Source organism: Myxine glutinosa, chromosome 4 (assembly GCF_964187855.1).
Source record: "Myxine glutinosa chromosome 4, kmMyxGlut1.1, whole genome shotgun sequence".
In the NCBI taxonomy this organism is placed as follows: domain Eukaryota; kingdom Metazoa; phylum Chordata; class Myxini; order Myxiniformes; family Myxinidae; genus Myxine; species Myxine glutinosa.
Genome location: NC_136264.1, coordinates 146174589 through 146196719, shown reverse-complemented (window position 1 = coordinate 146196719; position 22131 = coordinate 146174589). Strand labels below are relative to the sequence as shown.

At 39.9% G+C, this 22131-nt stretch overlaps 1 protein-coding gene across 1 annotated transcript in view; it reads right to left on the bottom strand.

Moving 5' to 3' along the window:
• Positions 1–315: 315 nt before the first annotated feature.
• The window catches only part of LOC137426264 (putative serine/threonine-protein kinase MARK-C), a 30724-nt gene continuing 8908 nt past the window's right edge, over positions 316–22131 (bottom strand). Inside the window, exons 4-14 of the mRNA XM_078775322.1 lie at positions 21119–21189; positions 19595–19651; positions 18268–18504; positions 12365–12481; positions 12125–12191; positions 10792–10946; positions 7231–7315; positions 5774–5928; positions 1883–1967; positions 507–661; positions 316–342 (exon numbers count right to left, since the gene is read on the bottom strand). Coding sequence (XP_078631448.1) covers positions 316–342; positions 507–661; positions 1883–1967; positions 5774–5928; positions 7231–7315; positions 10792–10946; positions 12125–12191; positions 12365–12481; positions 18268–18504; positions 19595–19651; positions 21119–21189 — 1211 coding nt within the window. The remainder of the gene's footprint in view (positions 343–506; positions 662–1882; positions 1968–5773; positions 5929–7230; positions 7316–10791; positions 10947–12124; positions 12192–12364; positions 12482–18267; positions 18505–19594; positions 19652–21118; positions 21190–22131) is intronic.

The window sequence follows — 22131 nt, the reverse complement described above, 5'->3', positions numbered from 1 at the left end:
CTCCTTCCTTATCAACAGCGGTGTCCCTCAGGGTTCCATCCTTTCTCCCACACTCTTCCTTATTTTTAGCAATGACTTTTTTCTTCTAGAAATAACCAAATGCACTTGTGTGCTGATGACTCGACATGACATTCCTCCATGTTTTTCCCCATCTGCCCCATCTTCCCTCACTCGATCTACATCTCGTTTCATCACAGCCACCTGTTTAAATTCGGATGTGGGCAAGATTTCCCAGTGGGGCACATGTAATCGAGTAAAGTTTAATGCTTCTAAAACTCAATTTCTTCCGATCCCCCTCTCTCTCTCAAACTCTTCTCAATTCTTCAATCTCCTTTGAAAGTTCTACAATTACACCATGTGATACAATAAACCTCTTCGATATTTACCCAAATATCAAATTTATCCTGGCCAACGACCCCATTTTCATAGCAACATTCATGAAGGTTTTTTTTAATGAATAAGTTGCACTTCATCATCACAACAACAAACCAGAATTGTCTACTCACCACAGACAGCCGGACACTTTGACTGTCATCGTCAATTTTTATTTCCTCCTGTTTTTCCAACTTTTGTTCACCATTTCCCTTCATTCTCTTTCTCTCTAGTTCTTCAGGTGAAGAACTCAAAGAAACATCCTCCTTATCTTCTTGAATCTCATCATCTAAACATCAAAATATGTCAGACGAGGACCCCTCAGAAATTAGGTTATCAACAGATTCCTTGAAAAAAAATAAAGGCAATGTCCCTGGGCTCACCTGGTAGAACCAGGAAACCATTGGCAAGTGTGAATGGCAGAACAATATTTTAGCAAAGCCGAATGATATTTTAGCAAAGCAGAACGATATTTAAGCAAATGAAAACAATATTTTAGCAAAGCAGAACAATATTTTAGCAAAGCCGGATGATATTTTAGCAAAGCAAAACAATATTTTAGCAAAGCAAAACAATATTTTAGCAAAGCCGAACAATATTTAAGCAAAGCTGAACAATATTTTAGCAAAGCAAAACAATATTTTAGCAAAGCCGAACAATATTTAAGCAAAGCTGAACAATATTTTAGCAAAGCAAAACAATATTTTGGCAAAGCCGAACAATATTTTAGCAAAGCAGAACAATATTTTAGCAAAGCCGAACAATGTTTTAGCAAAACAGAACAATATTTTAGCAAAGCCGAACAATATTTTAGCAAAGCAGAACAATATTTTAGCAAAGCCGAACAATATTGCAGGAAAGCCGAACAATATTTTAGCAAAGCCGAACAATATTTCAGGAAAGCCGAACAATATTTTTACAAAGCAAAACAATCTTTTTGCAAAGCAAAACAATATTTTAGCAAAGCCGAACAATATTTCAGGTAAGCCGGATGATATTTTATCAAAGCAAAACAATATTTTAGCAAATCAAAACAATATTTTAGCAAAGCAAAACAATATTTTGGCAAAGCAGAACAATATTTTAGCAAAGCCGAACAATATTTTAGCAAAGCAGAACAATAATTTAGCAACGCCAAACAATATTTTAGCAAAGCAGAACAATATTTTAGCAAAGCCGAACAATGTTTTCGCAAAGCAGAACAATATTTAAGCTAAGCTGAACAATATTTCAGGAAAGCAGAACAATATTTTAGCAATGCCGAACAATATTTCAGGAAAGCCGAACAATATCTTTGCAAAGCTGAAAAATACATTTGCAAAGCCTAACAATAATTTTAGCAAAGCCTAAATAATTTTAGCAAAGCCAAACAATAATTTAGCAAAGCTGAATAATATTTTAGGAAAGCCAAACATTTAACAAAGCAGTTGCTCAACTGTCCAATGAAAATTTATTGATGACAAGCATGTACCAAATGGGTTTTTGCTCTTCTTAATGCTGATCTTCCTACCTTGACGTTTGAGACAACTTGGTTTGCAACATCTTTGTAGAAAATGGCGAATACATGTAAATGAATTCTTCTTCTTTCCTTCTGCCTGCAGGAAAGGATCACAGAATCACTGTATCGTATGAATGTGAGTAGCTCTGGTCGGCACATCGCTTGGTATACACTAAGCACGGAATCTGTTAATCATGCTGTCATGAATAATAATATCTAAATTCCATTCAACAATGTACAAACTTAAACATCAAACACACAGCACACAAAGAACAATAAACCTCCAGGTTTAAACAATTAAAAAGCGAAAACACCAAAATATGTACACGAATTATCAGCACAAATTAATCCAGTACTCTGACTTTTTTTATTTACAGGAGCGTGGCTCATGTGAGAGCAAAGTAGAACTGACAGTGGTACAAACAACAGGGAATGAACGAACAGGGGAAGAGGAGAGGGGGCATTCCACATCATTATGGAGTGACAATTGAGTCAAAAAATTCCCCTTTTTTCATTTCAAAAATTTTTTTTTTACTTTCTATTGATTATGGTGTACACTTCACCCGTGGCTCTGATCAGCAGTTAAGGAAATTCATACACATTGTCATGTATTCCAACAGTCATGAAATGAAATACGTGCTATGGAGTGACACTGACTATTTGACCAAGTCTGACAGTGGTAAAATAATCTTAAAATCCTGCTCTCATCGAAAGTTTGAAAAAAAGGCTATTTCACCAAAGAATAGATAATATATCTACTTTCTTTGGAAGGGGTTTCAACCTTCAGCAATGATGCCCCTTGGAATAATAAAAGTGAATGTTACTGTCAAGGAGTGACAAGTCGCATCACAATAATGTGTTCACACGACATCAAAAAAAAAATAACCACCTTTAGAGGCCATTTTTCCCCGCAAAGCGGGGGTTGGCCTTTTTCGGGAACCGTGGTTGTTGTTGTTTTTCGGTCCCCTTTTTGAAGCAATGTTTTACGGCCGGATGCCCTTCCTGACGCCAACCCTTTTTGCCGCCTTTAACGACAAACAGGGAATTACCAGTGAACTGGTACTCAATTAGCCGACCTCGGAAGGATGACAGGCTGAGTCAACCCCCCTGGCGTTAATTCGGCAATCGACCGGGATTCGAACCCAGGATCCTAGGATCCTAAGCCGGCACCCTAGCCGCTAGCCCAACACTAGACACGACATAATGAACTGTTAATGCAGTAAAACTTGAAGAATAGTCAAACTTTTATATGCTAACATCTAACAACACCTGAAGGAAAGTCTCACAAAGTAATACAAAATAAAAATCAACATCTGATAGATAAGTAATACAAAAACAACTAAGTATTTATTTAAACGAAGTATTTAAACACATCATTAACTTCAGAGATTATACCTTCACAAAGACCCGTAACATCACCTTAACCTTAGCTTGTTTTGAAAACAATGATGGTGTGAGTCATCGTTTTGGAGGAATGTCTTCCCTTCGTTCGTGTGATCCAAAGCATTGTGTGTCGTGCAATGGCTGTATTTATAGTCCAATGCGGGGCCCACAGAGGGTACCGCAAACATCGCAAGTATAGACTGGTCCTTGCAGAGATGGACGTTGGCAGGTTTTCCTTTCTTGCCTCTGCTGTTTCTCGATAGCAAGTCTCTCACATTCAAAGTGGTCCAGCCCTTTGTGGCAGATGTTACGCCAAGCTGACTTGTTTGTGGCCTGATGTTACCAGGTGATAACTGCAATGGCGCAAGACTTGAGTGTCAACTTAAGGACACCCTAACTTCCTTTGTCCACCAAGTGACCATTTACCAAATATAAGTTGTCCATAGAAAAGCGCTCGGGATTCTATGGTCTTACATGCGTGTGTGGTGTCCTGACCAGCAGCACTGGGCTTGCATCAGGAAATACTCAATCCCTTGGATTCGACAGTGGTCTAGGATTGAGGTGTTCGGTATTCTGTCTCGCCAGATGATGCCAAGCACCTTATGAAGGCATTGCATATGGAATTGATAAATTGATCAAGGCGTTTGATATGGTGACAGTAGAGTATCCAAGAGGTTGCTATGAATTTTGCTCAAATCTGATAACCTCTGCAATGGCGCATTCCTCCAATTATGGCAAGTAATTTCATGAAAGTCAGAAAGCATGGAAAGAAAATTTTTCCATTACTCAAAGAAGCATAAATTCAAATTTCCTTTGACATATCATACACCCCAAAGACATATATCATATCATACATACAAAGACATATCAAATTAAAAAAATTAAAATTTAAAATTCCCTGGAAAGACTACTGCTTTTCCTGAGGCGATGCCTCTATCTCTGCTGAACGTATAGCTGAAGTTATTGTTGCAGGAATGGAGGCTTGAATCCCCTTCTCTTTCTAGTCAATTTCTCCTACCAATTGATGGTTCAACAATTCCTGCTATGCAGCCATTCGTGCAAAGGATGTGGCATGTCGGAGATGGAAAAACTCTTCTTCCTCTGACTCACATTCAGCTTTCATATCTGCCAGAAATTATTGCAAACATGTTACTAGTGAGGCGAAACATGCCTTTTTCCAAAAGAATTGTGACAACCTCTCATCTTTTTCCACAAATAGATCTTTCTGGTCTTAAGCAAAAGTATCTCCAACAACTTCTGTTGCTCTGCCTTTCCTTTGCTTTTCCGTTCCGATGGTACTATCGCTGTCTCTCCGACTGATAAAGCATCTATTTTTGGTTCTCTTTTCTCATCTAATTTCACAATGGATGACTTTTTAACATTCCATCTCCCTTTGAAGCACCCCTTACCAATCCAATGCCACTCCCTGTAATCTCTTTTCATGGAGTCATAAAAGTATCCCTCTTTCTGGACACATGCAAGGCATACAAACAAGATGGCACTCCACTTCGTGTCTCGAAGGTGTGTGCTTCAGAACTTGCTCTTGTGCTTGCTCATTTTCCGTTTTTGTTGAAAAACCCAAACTTTTCCTCTTTCCTGGAAACATGCCTTAGTACAGTTTATCTTAAAGAAGGGTGATCATTCAAACCCTCCCAACTACCATCCCACTGCTCTGACTGCTACTATTTCCAAAGTCTTTGAATGTCTTCTCAATAACCATTTTCTCAACCATCTTGGATCTCAGTCTTCCATCTGACCATCAATTAGGCTTTCGCAAGGCAAGATCTACCGGTGATACCTTTCTTACATAACGAATGTCTGGGCCTCTTTTCTGAGACTTTGGGGAATCCTTTATTGTAGGCCTTGATATCTCAAAAGCGTTTGACAGAGTTTGGCATTTAGGTCTGATATCCAAGCTTCCTTGTTTCGGGTTTCCTCCTTCACTCTGCTCTGTCGTATTGAGCTTTGTCTCCGACCGCTCTATCTCTGTAATGGTTGATGGTTCAACATCTCCCTCCCTCCTTATCAACAGCGGTGTCCCTCAGGGTTCCGTCCTTTCTCCCACACTCTTTTGTCTTTTTATCATTGACCTTTTTCTTCTAGAAATAACCAAATGCACTTGTGTGCTGATGACTCGACATGACATTCCTCCATGTTTTTCCCCATCTGCCCCATCTTCCCTCACTCGATCTACATCTCGTTTCATCACAGCCACCTGTTTAAATTCGGATGTGGGCAAGATTTCCCAGTGGGGCACATGTAATAGAGTAAAGTTTAATGCTTCTAAAACTCAATTTCTTCCGATCCCCCTCTCTCTCTCAAACTCTTCTCAATTCTTCAATCTCCTTTGAAAGTTCTACAATTACACCATGTGATACAATAAACCTCTTAGATATTTACCCAAACATCAAATTTATCCTGGCCAACGACCCCATTTTCATAGCAACATTCATGAAGGTTGTTTTTAATGAATAAGTTGCACTTCATCATCACAACAACAAACCAGAATTGTCTACTCACCACAGACAGCCGGACACTTTGACTGTCATCGTCAATTTTTATTTCCTCCTGTTTTTCCAACTTTTGTTCACCATTTCCCTTCATTCTCTTTCTCTCTAGTTCTTCAGGTGAAGAACTCAAAGAAACATCCTCCTTATCTTCTTGAATCTCATCATCTAAACATCAAAATATGTCAGACGAATACCCCTCAGAAATTAGGTTATCAACAGATGCCTTGAAAAAAAATAAAGGCAATGTCCCTGGGCTCACCTGGTAGAACCAGGAAACCATTGGCAAGTGTGAATGGCAGAACAATATTTTAGCAAAGCCGAATGATATTTTAGCAAATCAGAACAATATTTAAGCAAATGAAAACAATATTTTAGCAAAGCAGAACAATATTTTAGCAAAGCCGGATGATATTTTAGCAAAGCAAAACAATATTTTAGCAAATCAAAACAATATTTTAGCAAAGCCGAACAATATTTTAGCAAAGCCGAACAATATTTTAGCAAAGCAGAACAATATTTTAGCAAAGCAAAACAATATTTTAGCAAAGCAAAACAATATTTTAGCAAAGCCGAACAATATTTAAGCAAAGCTGAACAATATTTTAACAAAGCAAAACAATATTTTAGCAAAGCAAAACAATATTTTGGCAAAGCCGGACAATATTTTAGCAAAGCAGAAAATTTTAGCAAAGCCGAACAATATTTTAGCAAAGCAGAACAATATTTTAGCAACGCTGAACAATATTTTAGCAAAGCCGAACAATGTTTTAGCAAAACAGAACAATATTTTAGCAAAGCCGAACAATATTGCAGGAAAGCCGAACAATATTTTAGCAAAGCCGAACAATATTTCAGGAAAGCCGAACAATATTTTTACAAAGCAAAACAATCTTTTTGCAAAGCAAAACAATATTTTAGCAAAGCCGAACAATATTTCAGGTAAGCCGGATGATATTTTATCAAAGCAAAACAATATTTTAGCAAATCAAAACAATATTTTAGCAAAGCAAAACAATATTTTGGCAAAGCAGAACAATATTTTAGCAAAGCCGAACAATATTTTAGCAAAGCAGAACAATAATTTAGCAACGCCAAACAATATTTTAGCAAAGCAGAACAATATTTTAGCAAAGCCGAACAATGTTTTCGCAAAGCAGAACAATATTTAAGCTAAGCTGAACAATATTTCAGGAAAGCAGAACAATATTTTAGCAATGCCGAACAATATTTCAGGAAAGCCGAACAATATTTTTGCAAAGCTGAAAAATACATTTGCAAAGCCTAACAATAATTTTAGCAAAGCCTAAATAATTTTAGCAAAGCCAAACAATAATTTAGCAAAGCTGAATAATATTTTAGGAAAGCCAAACATTTAACAAAGCAGTTGCTCAACTGTCCAATGAAAATTTATTGATGACAAGCATGTACCAAATGGGTTTTTGCTCTTCTTAATGCTTATCTTCCTACCTTGACGTTTGAGACAACTTGGTTTGCAACATCTTTGTAGAAAATGGCGAATACATGTAAATAAATTCTTCTTCTTTCCTTCTGCCTGCAGGAAAGGATCACAGAATCACTGTATTGTATGAATGTGAGTAGCTCTGGTCGGCACATCGCTTGGTATACACTAAGCACGGAATCTGTTAATCATGCTGTCATGAATAATAATATCTAAATTCCATTCAACAATGTACAAACTTAAACATCAAACACACAGCACACAAAGAACAATAAACCTCCAGGTTTAAACAATTAAAAAGCGAAAACACCAAAATATGTACACGAATTATCAGCACAAATTAATCCAGTACTCTGACTTTTTTTATTTACAGGAGCGTGGCTCATGTGAGAGCAAAGTAGAACTGACAGTGGTACAAACAACAGGGAATGAACGAACAGGGGAAGAGGAGAGGGGGCATTCCACATCATTATGGAGTGACAATTGAGTCAAAAAATTCCCCTTTTTTCATTTCAAAAATTTTTTTTTTACTTTCTATTGATTATGGTGTACACTTCACCCGTGGCTCTGATCAGCAGTTAAGGAAATTCATACACATTGTCATGTATTCCAACAGTCATGAAATGAAATACGTGCTATGGAGTGACACTGACTATTTGACCAAGTCTGACAGTGGTAAAATAATCTTAAAATCCTGCTCTCATCGAAAGTTTGAAAAAAAGGCTATTTCACCAAAGAATAGATAATATATCTACTTTCTTTGGAAGGGGTTTCAACCTTCAGCAATGATGCCCCTTGGAATAATAAAAGTGAATGTTACTGTCAAGGAGTGACAAGTCGCATCACAATAATGTGTTCACACGACATAATGAACTGTTAATGCAGTAAAACTTGAAGAATAGTCAAACTTTTATATGCTAACATCTAACAACACCTGAAGGAAAGTCTCACAAAGTAATACAAAATAAAAATCAACATCTGATAGATAAGTAATACAAAAACAACTAAGTATTTATTTAAACGAAGTATTTAAACACATCATTAACTTCAGAGATTATACCTTCACAAAGACCCGTAACATCACCTTAACCTTAGCTTGTTATGAAAACAATGATGGTGTGAGTCATCGTTTTGGAGGAATGTCTTCCCTTCGTTCGTGTGATCCGAAGCATTGTGTGTCGTGCAATGGCTGTATTTATAGTCCAATGCGGGGCCCACAGAGGGTACCGCAAACATCGCAAGTATAGACTGGTCCTTGCAGAGATGGACGTTGGCAGGTTTTCCTTTCTTGCCTCCGCTGTTTCTCGATAGCAAGTCTCTCACATTCAAAGTGGTCCAGCCCTTTGTGGCAGATGTTACGCCAAGCTGACTTGTTTGTGGCCTGATGTTACCAGGTGATAACTGCAATGGCGCAAGACTTGACTGTCAACTTAAGGACACCCTAACTTCCTTTGTCCACCAAGTGACCATTTACCAAATATAAGTTGTCCATAGAAAAGCGCTCGGGATTCTATGGTCTTCCATGCGTGTCTGGTGTCCTGACCAGCAGAACTGGGCTTGCATCAGGAAATACTCAATCCCTTGGATTCGACAGTGGTCTAGGATTGAGGTGTCCGGTATTCTGTCTCGCCAGATGATGCCAAGCACCTTATGAAGGCATTGCATATGGAATTGATAAATTGATCAAGGCGTTTGATATGGTGACAGTAGAGTATCCAAGAGGTTGCTATGAATTTTGCTCAAATCTGATAACCTCTGCAATGGCGCATTCCTCCAATTATGGCAAGTAATTTCATGAAAGTCAGAAAGCATGGAAAGAAAATTTTTCCATTACTCAAAGAAGCATAAATTCAAATTTCCTTTGACATATCATACACCCCAAAGACATATATCATATCATACATACAAAGACATATCAAATTTTAAAAAATTAAAATTTAAAATTCCCTGGAAAGACTACTGCTTTTCCTGAGGCGATGCCTCTATCTCTGCTGAACGTATAGCTGAAGTTATTGTTGCAGGAATGGAGGCTTGAATCCCCTTCTCTTTCTAGTCAATTTCTCCTACCAATTGATGGTTCAACAATTCCTGCTCTGCAGCCATTCGTGCAAAGGATGCGGCATGTCGGAGATGGAAAAACTCTTCTTCCTCTGACTCACATTCAGCTTTCATATCTGCCAGAAATTATTGCAAACATGTTACTAGTGAGGCGAAACATGCCTTTTTCCAAAAGAATTGTGACAACCTCTCATCTTTTTCCACAAATAGATCTTTCTGGTCTTAAGCAAAAGTATCTCCAACAACTTCTGTTGCTCTGCCTTTCCTTTGCTTTTCCGTTCCGATGGTACTATCGCTGTCTCTCAGACTGATAAAGCATCTATTTTTGGTTCTCTTTTCTCATCTAATTTCACAATGGATGACTTTTTAACATTCCATCTCCCTTTGAAGCACCCCTTACCAATCCAATGCCACTCCCTGTAATCTCTTTTCCTGGAGTCATAAAAGTATCCCTCTTTCTGGACACATGCAAGGCATACAAACAAGACGGCACTCCACTTCGTGTCTCAAAGGTGTGTGCTTCAGAACTTGCTCTTGTGCTTGCTCATTTTCCGTTTTTGTTGAAAAACCCAAACTTTTCCTCTTTCCTGGAAACATGCCTTAGTACAGTTTATCTTAAAGAAGGGTGATCATTCAAACCCTCCCAACTACCATCCCACTGCTCTGACTGCTACTATTTCCAAAGTCTTTGAATGTCTTCTCAATAACCATTTTCTCAACCATCTTGGATCTCAGTCTTCCATCTGACCATCAATTAGGCTTTCGCAAGGCAAGATCTACCGGTGATACCTTTCTTACATAACGAATGTCTGGGCCTCTTTTCTGAGACTTTGGGGAATCCTTCATTGTAGGCCTTGATATCTCAAAAGCGTTTGACAGAGTTTGGCATTGAGGTCTGATATCCAAGCTTCCTTGTTTCGGGTTTCCTCCTTCACTCTGCTCTGTCGTATTGAGCTTTGTCTCCGACCGCTCTATCTCTGTAATGGTTGATGGTTCAACATCTCCCTCCCTCCTTATCAACAGCGGCGTCCCTCAGGGTTCCGTCCTTTCTCCCACACTCTTTTGTCTTTTTATCATTGACCTTTTTCTTCTAGAAATAACCAAATGCACTTGTGTGCTGATGACTCGACATGACATTCCTCCATGTTTTTCCCCATCTGCCCCATCTTCCCTCACTCGATCTACATCTCGTTTCATCACAGCCACCTGTTTAAATTCGGATGTGGGCAAGATTTCCCAGTGGGGCACATGTAATCGAGTAAAGTTTAATGCTTCTAAAACTCAATTTCTTCCGATCCCCCTCTCTCTCTCAAACTCTTCTCGATTCTTCAATCTCCTTTGAAAGTTCTACAATTACACCATGTGATACAATAAACCTCTTAGATATTTACCCAAACATCAAATTTATCCTGGCCAACGACCCCATTTTCATAGCAACATTCATGAAGGTTGTTTTTAATGAATAAGTTGCACTTCATCATCACAACAACAAACCAGAATTGTCTACTCACCACAGACAGCCGGACACTTTGACTGTCATCGTCAATTTTTATTTCCTCCTGTTTTTCCAACTTTTGTTCACCATTTCCCTTCATTCTCTTTCTCTCTAGTTCTTCAGGTGAAGAACTCAAAGAAACATCCTCCTTATCTTCTTGAATCTCATCATCTAAACATCCAAATATGTTGGAAGAGGACACCTCAGAAATTAAGCTATCAACAGATTCCTTGAAAAAAAAATAAAGGCAATGACCCTGGGCTCACCTGGTAGAACCAGGAAACCACTGGTAAGTGTGAATGGCGTACAAAATATGTAATGGAAAGGAAAGGAAATACCTATTTTGGGAGGCAAACGCCTGATTTTTTTAAATGTCGTGAACAAACTTCAGTACATCGTGGGAGATGAAGGTTGTGGTCAAGTTTCATCCCAGAAAATAATGCACATACCTTATCTTGTGGGGTTAAGACCACCCTCAAACCACCTTGAAAATGAATGAATGAATGATCGTTTTAAGGCCATTTTTCCCCGCTAGAGCGGGGGTTAGCCTTGCGGCCCCCATGACAATCATGATTCCCTGTTTGAGGCAATGTTTTTTATGGCCGGATGCCCTTCCTGACGCCAACCTTTGGTCGCCTCTTACAATGCCCAGGGATACGGTGTACCTATTCTAAACCAGGGTACACACCGTGAAAACACCTTAGACCTTCATTTTTGTTATGCTGTGAACAAACGTTGCTACATCATGGATGATGAAGGTTGTGGTCAAGTTTCATCTAAATCGTGTGTCGTTTCAGAGAGGAGAGCAAATACCTATTTTGGGGGTCAAACCTCACCTCTCCTCAGAAATTAAGCTATTAACAGATTCCTTGAAAAAAATGTTTAAAATCGCACAAAAGTGTACATTGTGAGTTTTAAACATGAACAAATCAATACTGGGAATTTGATTTGCCAATAGGTTGAAGAAATGTTGTGACCTGTTGGGATAGTTTTCATATATGTTTGAACAAGTAGAGTGAGCGTTTGTAGGGTTATCCAATCGGTGAGATTTCCTTGTCTCAAGAGATTGAAGGAATGTATTTCAGGCTTGCCTACTGGGTGAACAGTCCAGCATCCAAACTACAATGTAGTCTCTGGAACAATCCTAACCAGACAATGAAGGTTCAGTGGAATGATTCTGCTTAATAACTGGATAGATGGTTTTACTGCTGCTCTAATTTTACTGAATCGAAATATTCCATACTATGGATTTTATAACTTGTCCCAACACCTGAAATGACAGAATTTTCTGAAATACATAAAATTGTTATATATTGGTAAAGTGAGAAAGATGAGATATTTTTTATAACCTTTATCTGTGAGTTCCTGCACTGTTGTTTCAGAATGCCCAGTCGTCCACGGATGGTGAAGAATATCCTGGAAAACAAAATTCTGTACATGTACCAGCTGAAATTAAACGAGTTAAACACCCCCCTGTTAGTCCCTGTGCAAAACCATCAAAGTACACCACACCAGGATTTGGTGAATTTGAAGAAGTGTTTTAATACAAACCAAATCATCAATAACTTTGTTGAGAAACAGCCACCCACCTCCATTGAGAACCGCAAGGATGGGTCGTCACTAAACATGCATTTCAAAAGAGAAGTGCAGGATTGTTCAATTCTTGGTGGGGGCTTGTAGTTCAGATGTCCAGTGTTCTGGAGTTCCTGGGGAGGGCATAAACAGGGGTGGGAGGGGAAGAAAACTATTCAGAAAAAAAAAAAATCAGTCACCATTTCTAAAGTTGCGTGAAATTATCTCAACAATAAGCCATCAAAATTGTAACTTGGACTATTACGGCCACAACCATGTGGTCTATGCCCTGTGGAAGAATACATTAATTGTCCTCCATTTGTCGTGGTTTAATATGAAGCATTTATTTCTTTCAGAAGAGGGAGAAAGCATGGTATGACTTTAATTACAGCAGAAATACACGGATACTCAGAAACAATGAACAAATACAGGACCACGAGTCATCAGCATATATTTCTCCACGAGTCCTTGTACAAAAACCATTTATATAGCGTTCAGCTTGTGTGAGTTTGAAATTGCCGAGGCAGGAGGCTGGGGGGAGGAGAAGGAGGTGCAAGGGGGGGGGGGGGGGGGGGGGAGACCTTGAGGAGATATCAACATTGACATCACAAAGTTGGGCCCCTGTGATCCAGCCAATAAGGAGACCCCAGTTGGTTACTGAGACAACAACATTCCTCAATGGCTGAATTTCCCAGATATTAGCTGTAAACATGCAGTTCTCCCTCTGTAAGCCTCCCCCACGCTGCCTGACATCAAAGAAAGACAGCCTTGAGATGCCAGACTCATTGCCGCCTGGCATGAGTATTTTTCAATAGTTGATCTATTCCCAATATATTTTAAAAGGTTTATTTGAAGGGAAAGCACCTTCAGTTGTTGTTTATGACCCCCCCCCCTCCCCCCTAAAAACTTCCTGCAGCATGTTGGCTTCTATTAAACTAGCTGCAAACTACTTTTAGCTCGGTTTTTATATACAACCGAGCTGGACACAAGTTTTGATCAATATATATTATACAAGATTAAATTTACCTACAGCACCCAATTATCAGATGAGTTAAAAAATACTATTTACTGCATGGGTTTTCCTGAATTTTTCCTCCTTTGTTCAAGTTACGCCAATATTGGGAAAATAACGTCTCTCCACACAAACTGATTTAAGAAAACAATTTTAATACAGTACAACCTCTTTTATCTGGAGTCGTCGGGAACAAGCACAGTTGGCAATTTGAGTCGATAACTCAGACTGGAGTCGCACTTGAGACTGGAGTCGAAATTGACTTGCGACTCAGACATAGGACTTGGTGCCAGGGTAGCATTCACACCCCTCGATTTTTTTTTCACATTATGTTGTGTTAAACCTTGAATTTAAAATGGACGAAATTATTTTTTTTGTCGCTGATCGACACATAATACCCCATGATGTCAAAGTGGAATTATTTTTTTTAGAAATTCATACAAAGTAATTAAAAATGAAATACAGAAATATATAATTTACCCCCCTGAGTCAATACTTCATAGAAGCGCCTTTGGCAGCGATTACGGCTTTGAATCTTCTTGGGCATGTCTGTATCAGCTTTGCACATCTGGATTTGAGGAGTTTCTCCCATTCTTCCTTGCACATTTGCTCAAGCTCGGTTAAGTTGGATGGGGAGTGTTGGTGAACAGCAATCTTCAAGTCTTTCCACAGATTCTCAATGGGATTCAATTCTGGCCTTTGGCTGGGCCACTCAAGAACTTTCATGTTCCATTGTAGCCTTGGCTGTATGCTTGGGGTCATTGTGTTGTTGGAACGTAAATCTCTTTTGCAGTCTAAGGTCTTTTGCACTCTGAAGTACGTTCTCCTTAAGGATTTTCCTGTATTTGGCACCATTCATTGTTCCTTCTATCCTGACGAGTCTCCTTGCCCCTCCCGCTGAAAAGCATCCCCATAGCATGATGTTGCCACCACCATGCTTTGCGGTCGGGATGGTGTTAGATGGGTGATGAACCGTGCTCGGTTTCCGCCAGATATAGCGCTTTGCATTCAGGCCAAAGAGTCCAATTTTCACCTCATCAGACCACTGAATCTTTGCCTCATGCTCTCAGTCTTTCTCGTGCCTTTTCACAAACTCCATGCATGCTGTCATGTGCCTTTTTCATAGGAGTGGCTTCCGTCTGGCCACTCTCCCATAAAGCCTAGATTTTTGAAGTGCTGCAGAGACTGTTGTGCTTCCGGCAGGTTGTCCCATCTCAGCCAATGAACTCTGTAGTTCTGTCAGAGTGGTCATTGGGTTCTTGGTCACCTTCCTGACCAACGTCCTTCTTGCCCAGTTGCTCAGTTTGGTCAGACAGCCAGCTCCAGGAAAAGTCTTTGTAGTTCCATATTCTTTCCATTTCCTAATGATGGAGCTCACTGTGCTCTTAGGAACTTTCAACACTAGAAATTGTTTTATACTCTTCCCCAGATCTATGCCTCCTCACAATTATATCTCAGAGTTCTACGGACAGTTACCTGGACGTAATGGTGTAGTTTCTGCTCTGACATGCACTGTCTGCAGTGGGACCTGGAATAGAAAAGTGTGTTTCTTTCTAAATCAGGTCCAAGCAATGGAATTGGCCACAGGTGGAATCCAATCAAGTTGTAGAGACATCTCAAGGATGATCAAAGGAAATTGGATGCACCTGAGCTCAGTTTGGAGCGACATAGCAAAGGGGTTGAATACTTATTGACAAGACATTTCAGCTTTGCAATTTTAATTATTTTGTAAAAATTTCTCAAACAAAAATTCCACTTCAACATTATGGTATCATGTGTAGATCAGTCACAAAAACTTAAAATTTGATCCATTTTAAATTCAGACTGTAACACAACAAAATGTGAAAACAGTCAAGGTGTGTGAATACTTTCTGAAGGCACTGTATTTGAAAAGTAAATTTAACATAAATTTATTTTTGCTGGACCAAAGCAGCAAAACATTGCCACTGTATGAAGTTGACAAACAAAACTTGAGGAAATTTTTTAGTCATTAATCGAATAATTCAATAATTAATCATTTAATTGATGAATCAATAAATCAAAAATAGCCTTTGCAGCCAAATCACCTGGTCATTGGCATGTCCAAATATCAGCTTCTTAACTCAAAAGGTGCCTGAGATAATGGTCAGAAGAGAAAGGAAATTTAATTACTTAAATAAGTACTTAATTAATCGCTAATAATTAAATAACTCCTCAAGTAATTGATTAATCAAAAAACAAAAAATACCGTTTTTGACAAAGGACTTGCTCACTATTGTGCCGAAATTTCAGCTTCCTAGCTCAAAGGATGGCTGAGATATAGCCCGGGCAAACAAGAAAGAAAGAAAGAAAGAAAACAAACTGGGCTGAAAATTGGGCAAACTGGGCAAACAAACTGAAAACCGAGTACTCCCTTTCAGCGTGCGTCATTGCTGAGCCCCCTTCGGTGCCCGGCAATGACGTTATGCAGCGCCTGGAGATGGCATCGGAAAGGTGCAGTGTACAACAAGAAAGCAAGAAAACAAACAACCAGAGTGAAAACCGAGTACTCCCTTTCAGCGTGCGTCATTGCCGAGCCCCCTTCGGTGCCCGGCAATGACGTAATGCAGCGCCTGGAGATGGCAGAGGAAAGGTGCGGTGTGCAACATGGCTCATTGTAAAGGACTCCATGTGGGGAATCGGTGTTGTTAACGATGATGTCATAATTCGACAGGGACAACGCTTAGTCTGATCAGTTTGAAATGTATTGAGCATGACCGATGCAGCAATTATATTAGAGAATATAAATTTATGATGTCATCGCTCACGTGGTCTGGAAGCCATATTGGATCAAAGCAAAAAATGTTCAAAAACAGAGTTGGCTCGCAATATGTTGACTGCGCAGGGTAAGTATTCTATGAATACCATCTAGTTTATGATTTTGTCAGTGACATTATTGTTAAGATAATAACGAATTGTTAACACGGGTCCTAAAATCCTGTTCTTCTGCTCTTTCACTCCCTCTCTCTGTTCTCTTCACCCTCTCTTTTGCTCAAGGTCATCTTCCATCTGCTTGGAAATCAGCCAACCTCACCACTTTGCACAAAAAGGTGCAAAAACAAATCCTAGCAACTACAGACCAATCAGCCTTCTCCCAATGATCAGCAAAGTCATGGAATCCATCATTGCTTCAGATATGAAATCTTTCCTCTTCTCCAATGGCTTGATCTCTGATCATCAATTTGGTTTCAGACCTGGTCACTCTACTCTGGACATGCTGCTTCTGCTTTCTCAACAATGGATGGAGGTCCTCAATGCCAAACAGGAAATTAGAGCTGTCTCCCTTGACATATCACGTGCCTTCGATACGGTCTGGCATCCTGCTCTGCTTACCAAACTCTCCTCCTTTGGTATCCATGGAAATCTCCATGCATGGCTGGCTGACTTCCTCTCTAGTTGTAGTCAACGTGTGGCCCTGAATGGGTTTCTCTCATCTCCTCTTCCTGTTCAGGCTGGAGTTCCCCAAGGCAGTGTTCTGGGCCCTGTGCTTTTTCTGGTCTTCATCAATGATCTCTCTGACTCTCTCGAAAATCCTCTCTATCTCTTTGCTGATGACTCTACTCTCTGTCGCTCCATTCCTCATCCCTCAGATCGGCAGTCTGCAGCCTCCTCACTCTCTGCAGACCTGGATAAAATCACAGACAGGGCAAACAAGTGGAACATGTCCTTCAATTCTGACAAATCTCACACTCTTACGATGTCTCTCCGAAAAGACTGACTGGACAACCCTCCCATCCACTTTCTGAATAATCCTCTCCAAGAAGTTCTGTCACTCAAGCTTTTGGGTCTCACTATCTGCCATGATCTTTCCTGGGAAAACCACATTTCAAATCTGGCCTCCAAAGCCAGTCGCTGACTGGGCATCCTCCGTCGTGCAAAGTCTTTCCTTGGCACACCTGAGCTCCTCACCACATACAAGGCTTTCATCCGCAGCTCAATGGAATACTGCTCTCCCCTCTGGGCTGGTGCTCCTGCCTCACACCTAGCTCGTCTTCACGCTGTTGAAACCAAAGCGTTCAGAATCATTGGAATCTCCCGCGATGAAGCTAACTCCAAGGGCCTTTCACTCACTCACCGCAGGCAGTTTGGTGGTCTTTCCGTCTTCTACCGACTCCTCTCTGGCCTTGCCCCCCCAGCTCTCTCGGGGCTCTGTCCCCCAAATATTCCTACAGGTCGCACAAGATCTGCCTGCAACCCTCTTCTGGTTAAACTGCCAAAATCAAGACTCTCTGCTCACCTTCACTCCTTCATTCCTCTTTTCTCCCACCTCTGGAACAAACTCCCTCACTCTCTTCAATCCCACTCCACCCTCCAGGTCTTTAAAACAGCTGTTCACCACCATCTCTTATCTTCCCCCAGGAAGGGCATCCGGCCATAAAAACATTGCCTCAAACAGGGAACCATGATTGTCATGGGGCCCGCAAGGCTAACCCCCGCTCTAGCGGGGAAAATGGCCTTAAAACGATCATTCATTCATTCATATTCATCCAAAACCTTGATCTTTTCTACCCCCGCTAATTTCACCCCAAATCCACTTTTTTGAAATACCAACTTCTGTCCTGGAAGTCCTTGGGGTCCTTGTGTTTTATACTTCTCCCACCTCCCCCCCCCCCCCCCCCTTTCCCACGCTTCCTCCCTCCAAGCCCTCTCCCTCCCACACATCTCCCTGCTCTCAAATGTTATGTTTGTGTGCTTCCCCTTCTCTCCCCATCTTGTCTTCCGCTCCCTCTTTTTATATATCTTGTTTGTCTGGTTGATTTGTTTGTGAAATAAATGTTAGCTCTTTCACGAGCCTCGATTCAGTATACAAAAAAACAAAAAACGAAGCACACTTACACAAAAATAAGGATATATAATGATCATTATGAAGGCATCGATTTTATTGCTCACCTTAAGTTCATCTTTTTTGAAAGGGTACTCTCTATTTAACAAGGTGTGCAACGTTACACCCAGGGCCCACACGTCAGCTGCTGGACCATAATAATTCTTTCGCTGGACCATTTCAGGAGACATATAGGATATTGTTCCACCTCGATATCGTATCAACTTTCCACGTTCAAATGTAGTGGCCGTTCCAAAATCGACGACCTTCAGCACCGCTGCTTCACTATAGAGGAGGTTTGCAAGCTACAAAATAGATGCAGAAAAATGTATTAGTCAAGGGATGGACACAGGCTGAAAGTTCAAACATGAGATAACTCAACAGGACGGACACATTCAACGAAGCCATTGTTAGTCTGAAATTGTGTTTCACACCTGCAGTATTTGATCCCAACTATTTTTTATTATAACATGTACATCCTATGAGATTTAAGTTATTTTTTGCACTCGCATCAAATTTCAAGTGATGTATATGAATACAAATGGTCTGACAGGATGGTGCAGAGGTAGCGTGTACTTCACTGTGAGTGTTCTTGTCTGGGTTTGATTTGCAACATATCAATTGCTGGACTAGTGGTTTCACACAGAGCATAACAGCAATAATTGAGTCATATATGGGATTTTAAAAAATTGTACACATAGTTTGTTCCTCTCCCCAATGATAACTGCCTATGAATCACCCTGCCTGTGAAACACCACAATGACAGTTTAGAGCTGGGTCGGGATTCGAACTTCGGCTGGACAGCTTAGAAAGGTGTGTGCGTACATCTAGGTCGAGGCCATCAATGTCGGCCTTGGATTCGAAGTGATGTACTGTTTCACTCCCAAAAGTACTTGTCAGCATTTATCGGATCATGGGGTGGTGTTGATGATATTCAGCTTCAATGTTACCCAGTATGTTACCCGTCAGTGATCACCTCTTATCTTTAAAATGGTCTCATCCCACCTTCAGATTCATAAACCCAAGTCCAACGGATTTTAAGGAATAATTCGATTCTTCCACGATACATAAGCAAAATCGAGTCTTGCCACAATTTATGACGATTACTTATAATTGTAATCTTAACTTATAATTATAATTATAACTTATAATTCAATCCAATTTCAATATTTCCAATTTCATCCAATTTCAAATCCAATTTCAAAATCCAAACACACACATAACATAAACATCTATACAAACATTTTATTTATTTCATAAATGCTGTTGTGCTGGCAAATGAGATTCTTCAAATTGTTTGAAATACAGTTCCTTGTGACAAAAAAGAAACTCTTTCTTTGTTACTAAATACATCCTTCTAGGTTTCCATGGTAATTAGCACAGTTTTTTTTTTACCTTTATATCTCCATGTGCAACATTCATGTTGTGCATGTAATCAAACGCGGATGCAGCCTGGAAGAAAAGCAAATACAAAAGGTTATGGGATGGATTTATAAATCAAGCGTTTGATAGTTTTCAAAATCATGTTGGTCAATCTGCTAGACCCAATTTCAAAGCAATCTATAACGGCACTCAGTAGAGAGCAAACCTCCACATGGTTGGCCATATCACTCAATGGTGAAGAATCACTTTAAAAATTCTACTAGCTGAATCCGGATCCGGATCTTTACCAAAATCGAATCGAATCGTCCATGTCACGCACACAACCTGCACCAAGTTTCATCCAATCCGTCCACAACTTTTTGAGATATCCTGCTATGTATAGTTTTTGGCCATATCTCCCAATGGTGAAGAATCATTTTAAAATTAAATAATATTCATGTCCGAATTTATTTTCAGATCTTCACCAAAATTGAATATATTTGTCCTTGTCAGACACCCAACCGGTCTTTCAAGTTTCGTCCAAATCCGTCCACAACTTTTTGAGATATCCTGCTATGTATAGTTTTTGGCCATATCTCCCAATGGTGAAGAATCATTTTAAAATTAAATAATATTCAGGTCCGAATTTATCATCAGATCTTCACCAAAATTGAATATATTTGTCCTTGTCAGACACCCAACCGGTCTTTCAAGTTTCGTCCAAATCCGTCCACAACTTTTTGAGATATCCTACTAGGTATCGTTTTTGGCCATATCTCCCAATGGTGAAGAATCATTTTAAAATTAAATAATATTCATGTCCGAATTTATCATCAGATCTTCACCAAAATTAAATATATATTTGTCCTTGTCAGACACCCAACCGGTCTACCAAGTTTCGTCCAAATCCGTCCACAACTTTTTGAAATATCCTGCTTGGTATCGTTTCTGGCCCTATCTCCCAATGGTGAGGAATCACTTAACAAATTATACTAACTGGATCCGGATCCGGATCTTCACCCAAATTGAATTGTTTCTTAATTGTCACACACACAACCTGTTCACCAACTTTCGTCCAAATCCATCTATAACTTTTTGAGATATCCCGCGATGTATCGTTTTTGGCCCTATCTCTCAATGGTGAAGAATCGCTTAAAAATTAAATAATTCTCATATACGAATCCATATTCAGATCTCCACCAAAATCGAATCGTCCTTGTCAGACACCCAACCGGTCCACCATATTTCGTCCGAATCCGTCCACAACCGTTTGAGATATCCTGCTATGTATCGTTTTTGGCCCGATCTCCCAATGGTGAAGAATCACTTAAAAAATTCTTATAGCCGGATCTGAATCCGGATCTTCCCCAAAATCTAATCATTTCGTCCTTGTCGCATACACTCTGCCAAATTTCGTCTGAATCCGTCCACAACTTTTTGAGATATTTTGTTCACAAACGGACAGACAGACAGGGGTGAAACCATAACCTCCATCCACCTTTGGTGGCGGAGGTAATTATTTGGAAAGTAAGTAAATCATCATGTGATTATGCTCACCTGACGAATGATGGGCTTGAGGAGCTCTTCTGAAAATTTTACTTGAGCCCTGAGCATGCTGCTGAGTGTATCTGTAAACAATAATAGAATCATGGAAGGAAGCCATCATCATCACATCACAACAGGGAAGACGAGCCCTTTAAAAGTGGAAATGTATGTGCAAATATGACGTGTCTAAGAGCCTCTGACGAAGGAATGACTAATGCTCAAAATGGCAGTTGCCCCTCATGTCCCACGGTGGTAGATAAACGCGAATCTAACATTTTTTAGTTGATAAAAGCCGTTGTGCATTTTGTCCATCGGCACAGCCAGACATGAACCTTCAGAGACAAAAATTCAGTTTTACCCACAACATTTGGCCAGCGTTGAGGTCACTTCCTGTATAACTTGCTTGAGGGAGACAATAATGTGACAAAAATGACCTGGATTGATTATTAACTGGAATTCATCACGTATTTCATGAACAATGTTCGCAAAAGTGTTTTGTAATTTCTATTCCAGCTGCTCTTTTGTTCACTTACTGTGCCCCATTCCCATTTTGGTATTTATTAAACACCCCCACCCCCATAGGATAGGGGGAGGCCTATACCTGTTGTAGGGTTTCTTTCCACAGTTAGTGCTTCTAATTGTAATGGTACCCCAGAGTTTCTTTCATCCTGAGTAGTACCAAACCACCATTTAGGTTTTTCTCCCTTTTTCTGCCAATTCCGGAACTGTAGCTCAGAGCAGGGACTTGTGGAATGAAATTTTGCATTGATGATGGCAATACAAAGTGTGTGGGTTTTCGATAATTGTTTTTGACCTTGCCCTAATTTTAAGGTCGTGACCTAATTATAGTCATTTTAACATTTTCACCATAACTCGACAGAGGCTTGTCCAATCAGAATGAAATTTCCCTCTCTAGATGTCCTATAGCAAGACGCATTTACACTTTATTTACATCATACCCCTCCGAAGTAAAGGTCAACGTCAAATGGCGGTCTGAAAAAAACAAACATGTTTTTCGTCATCGT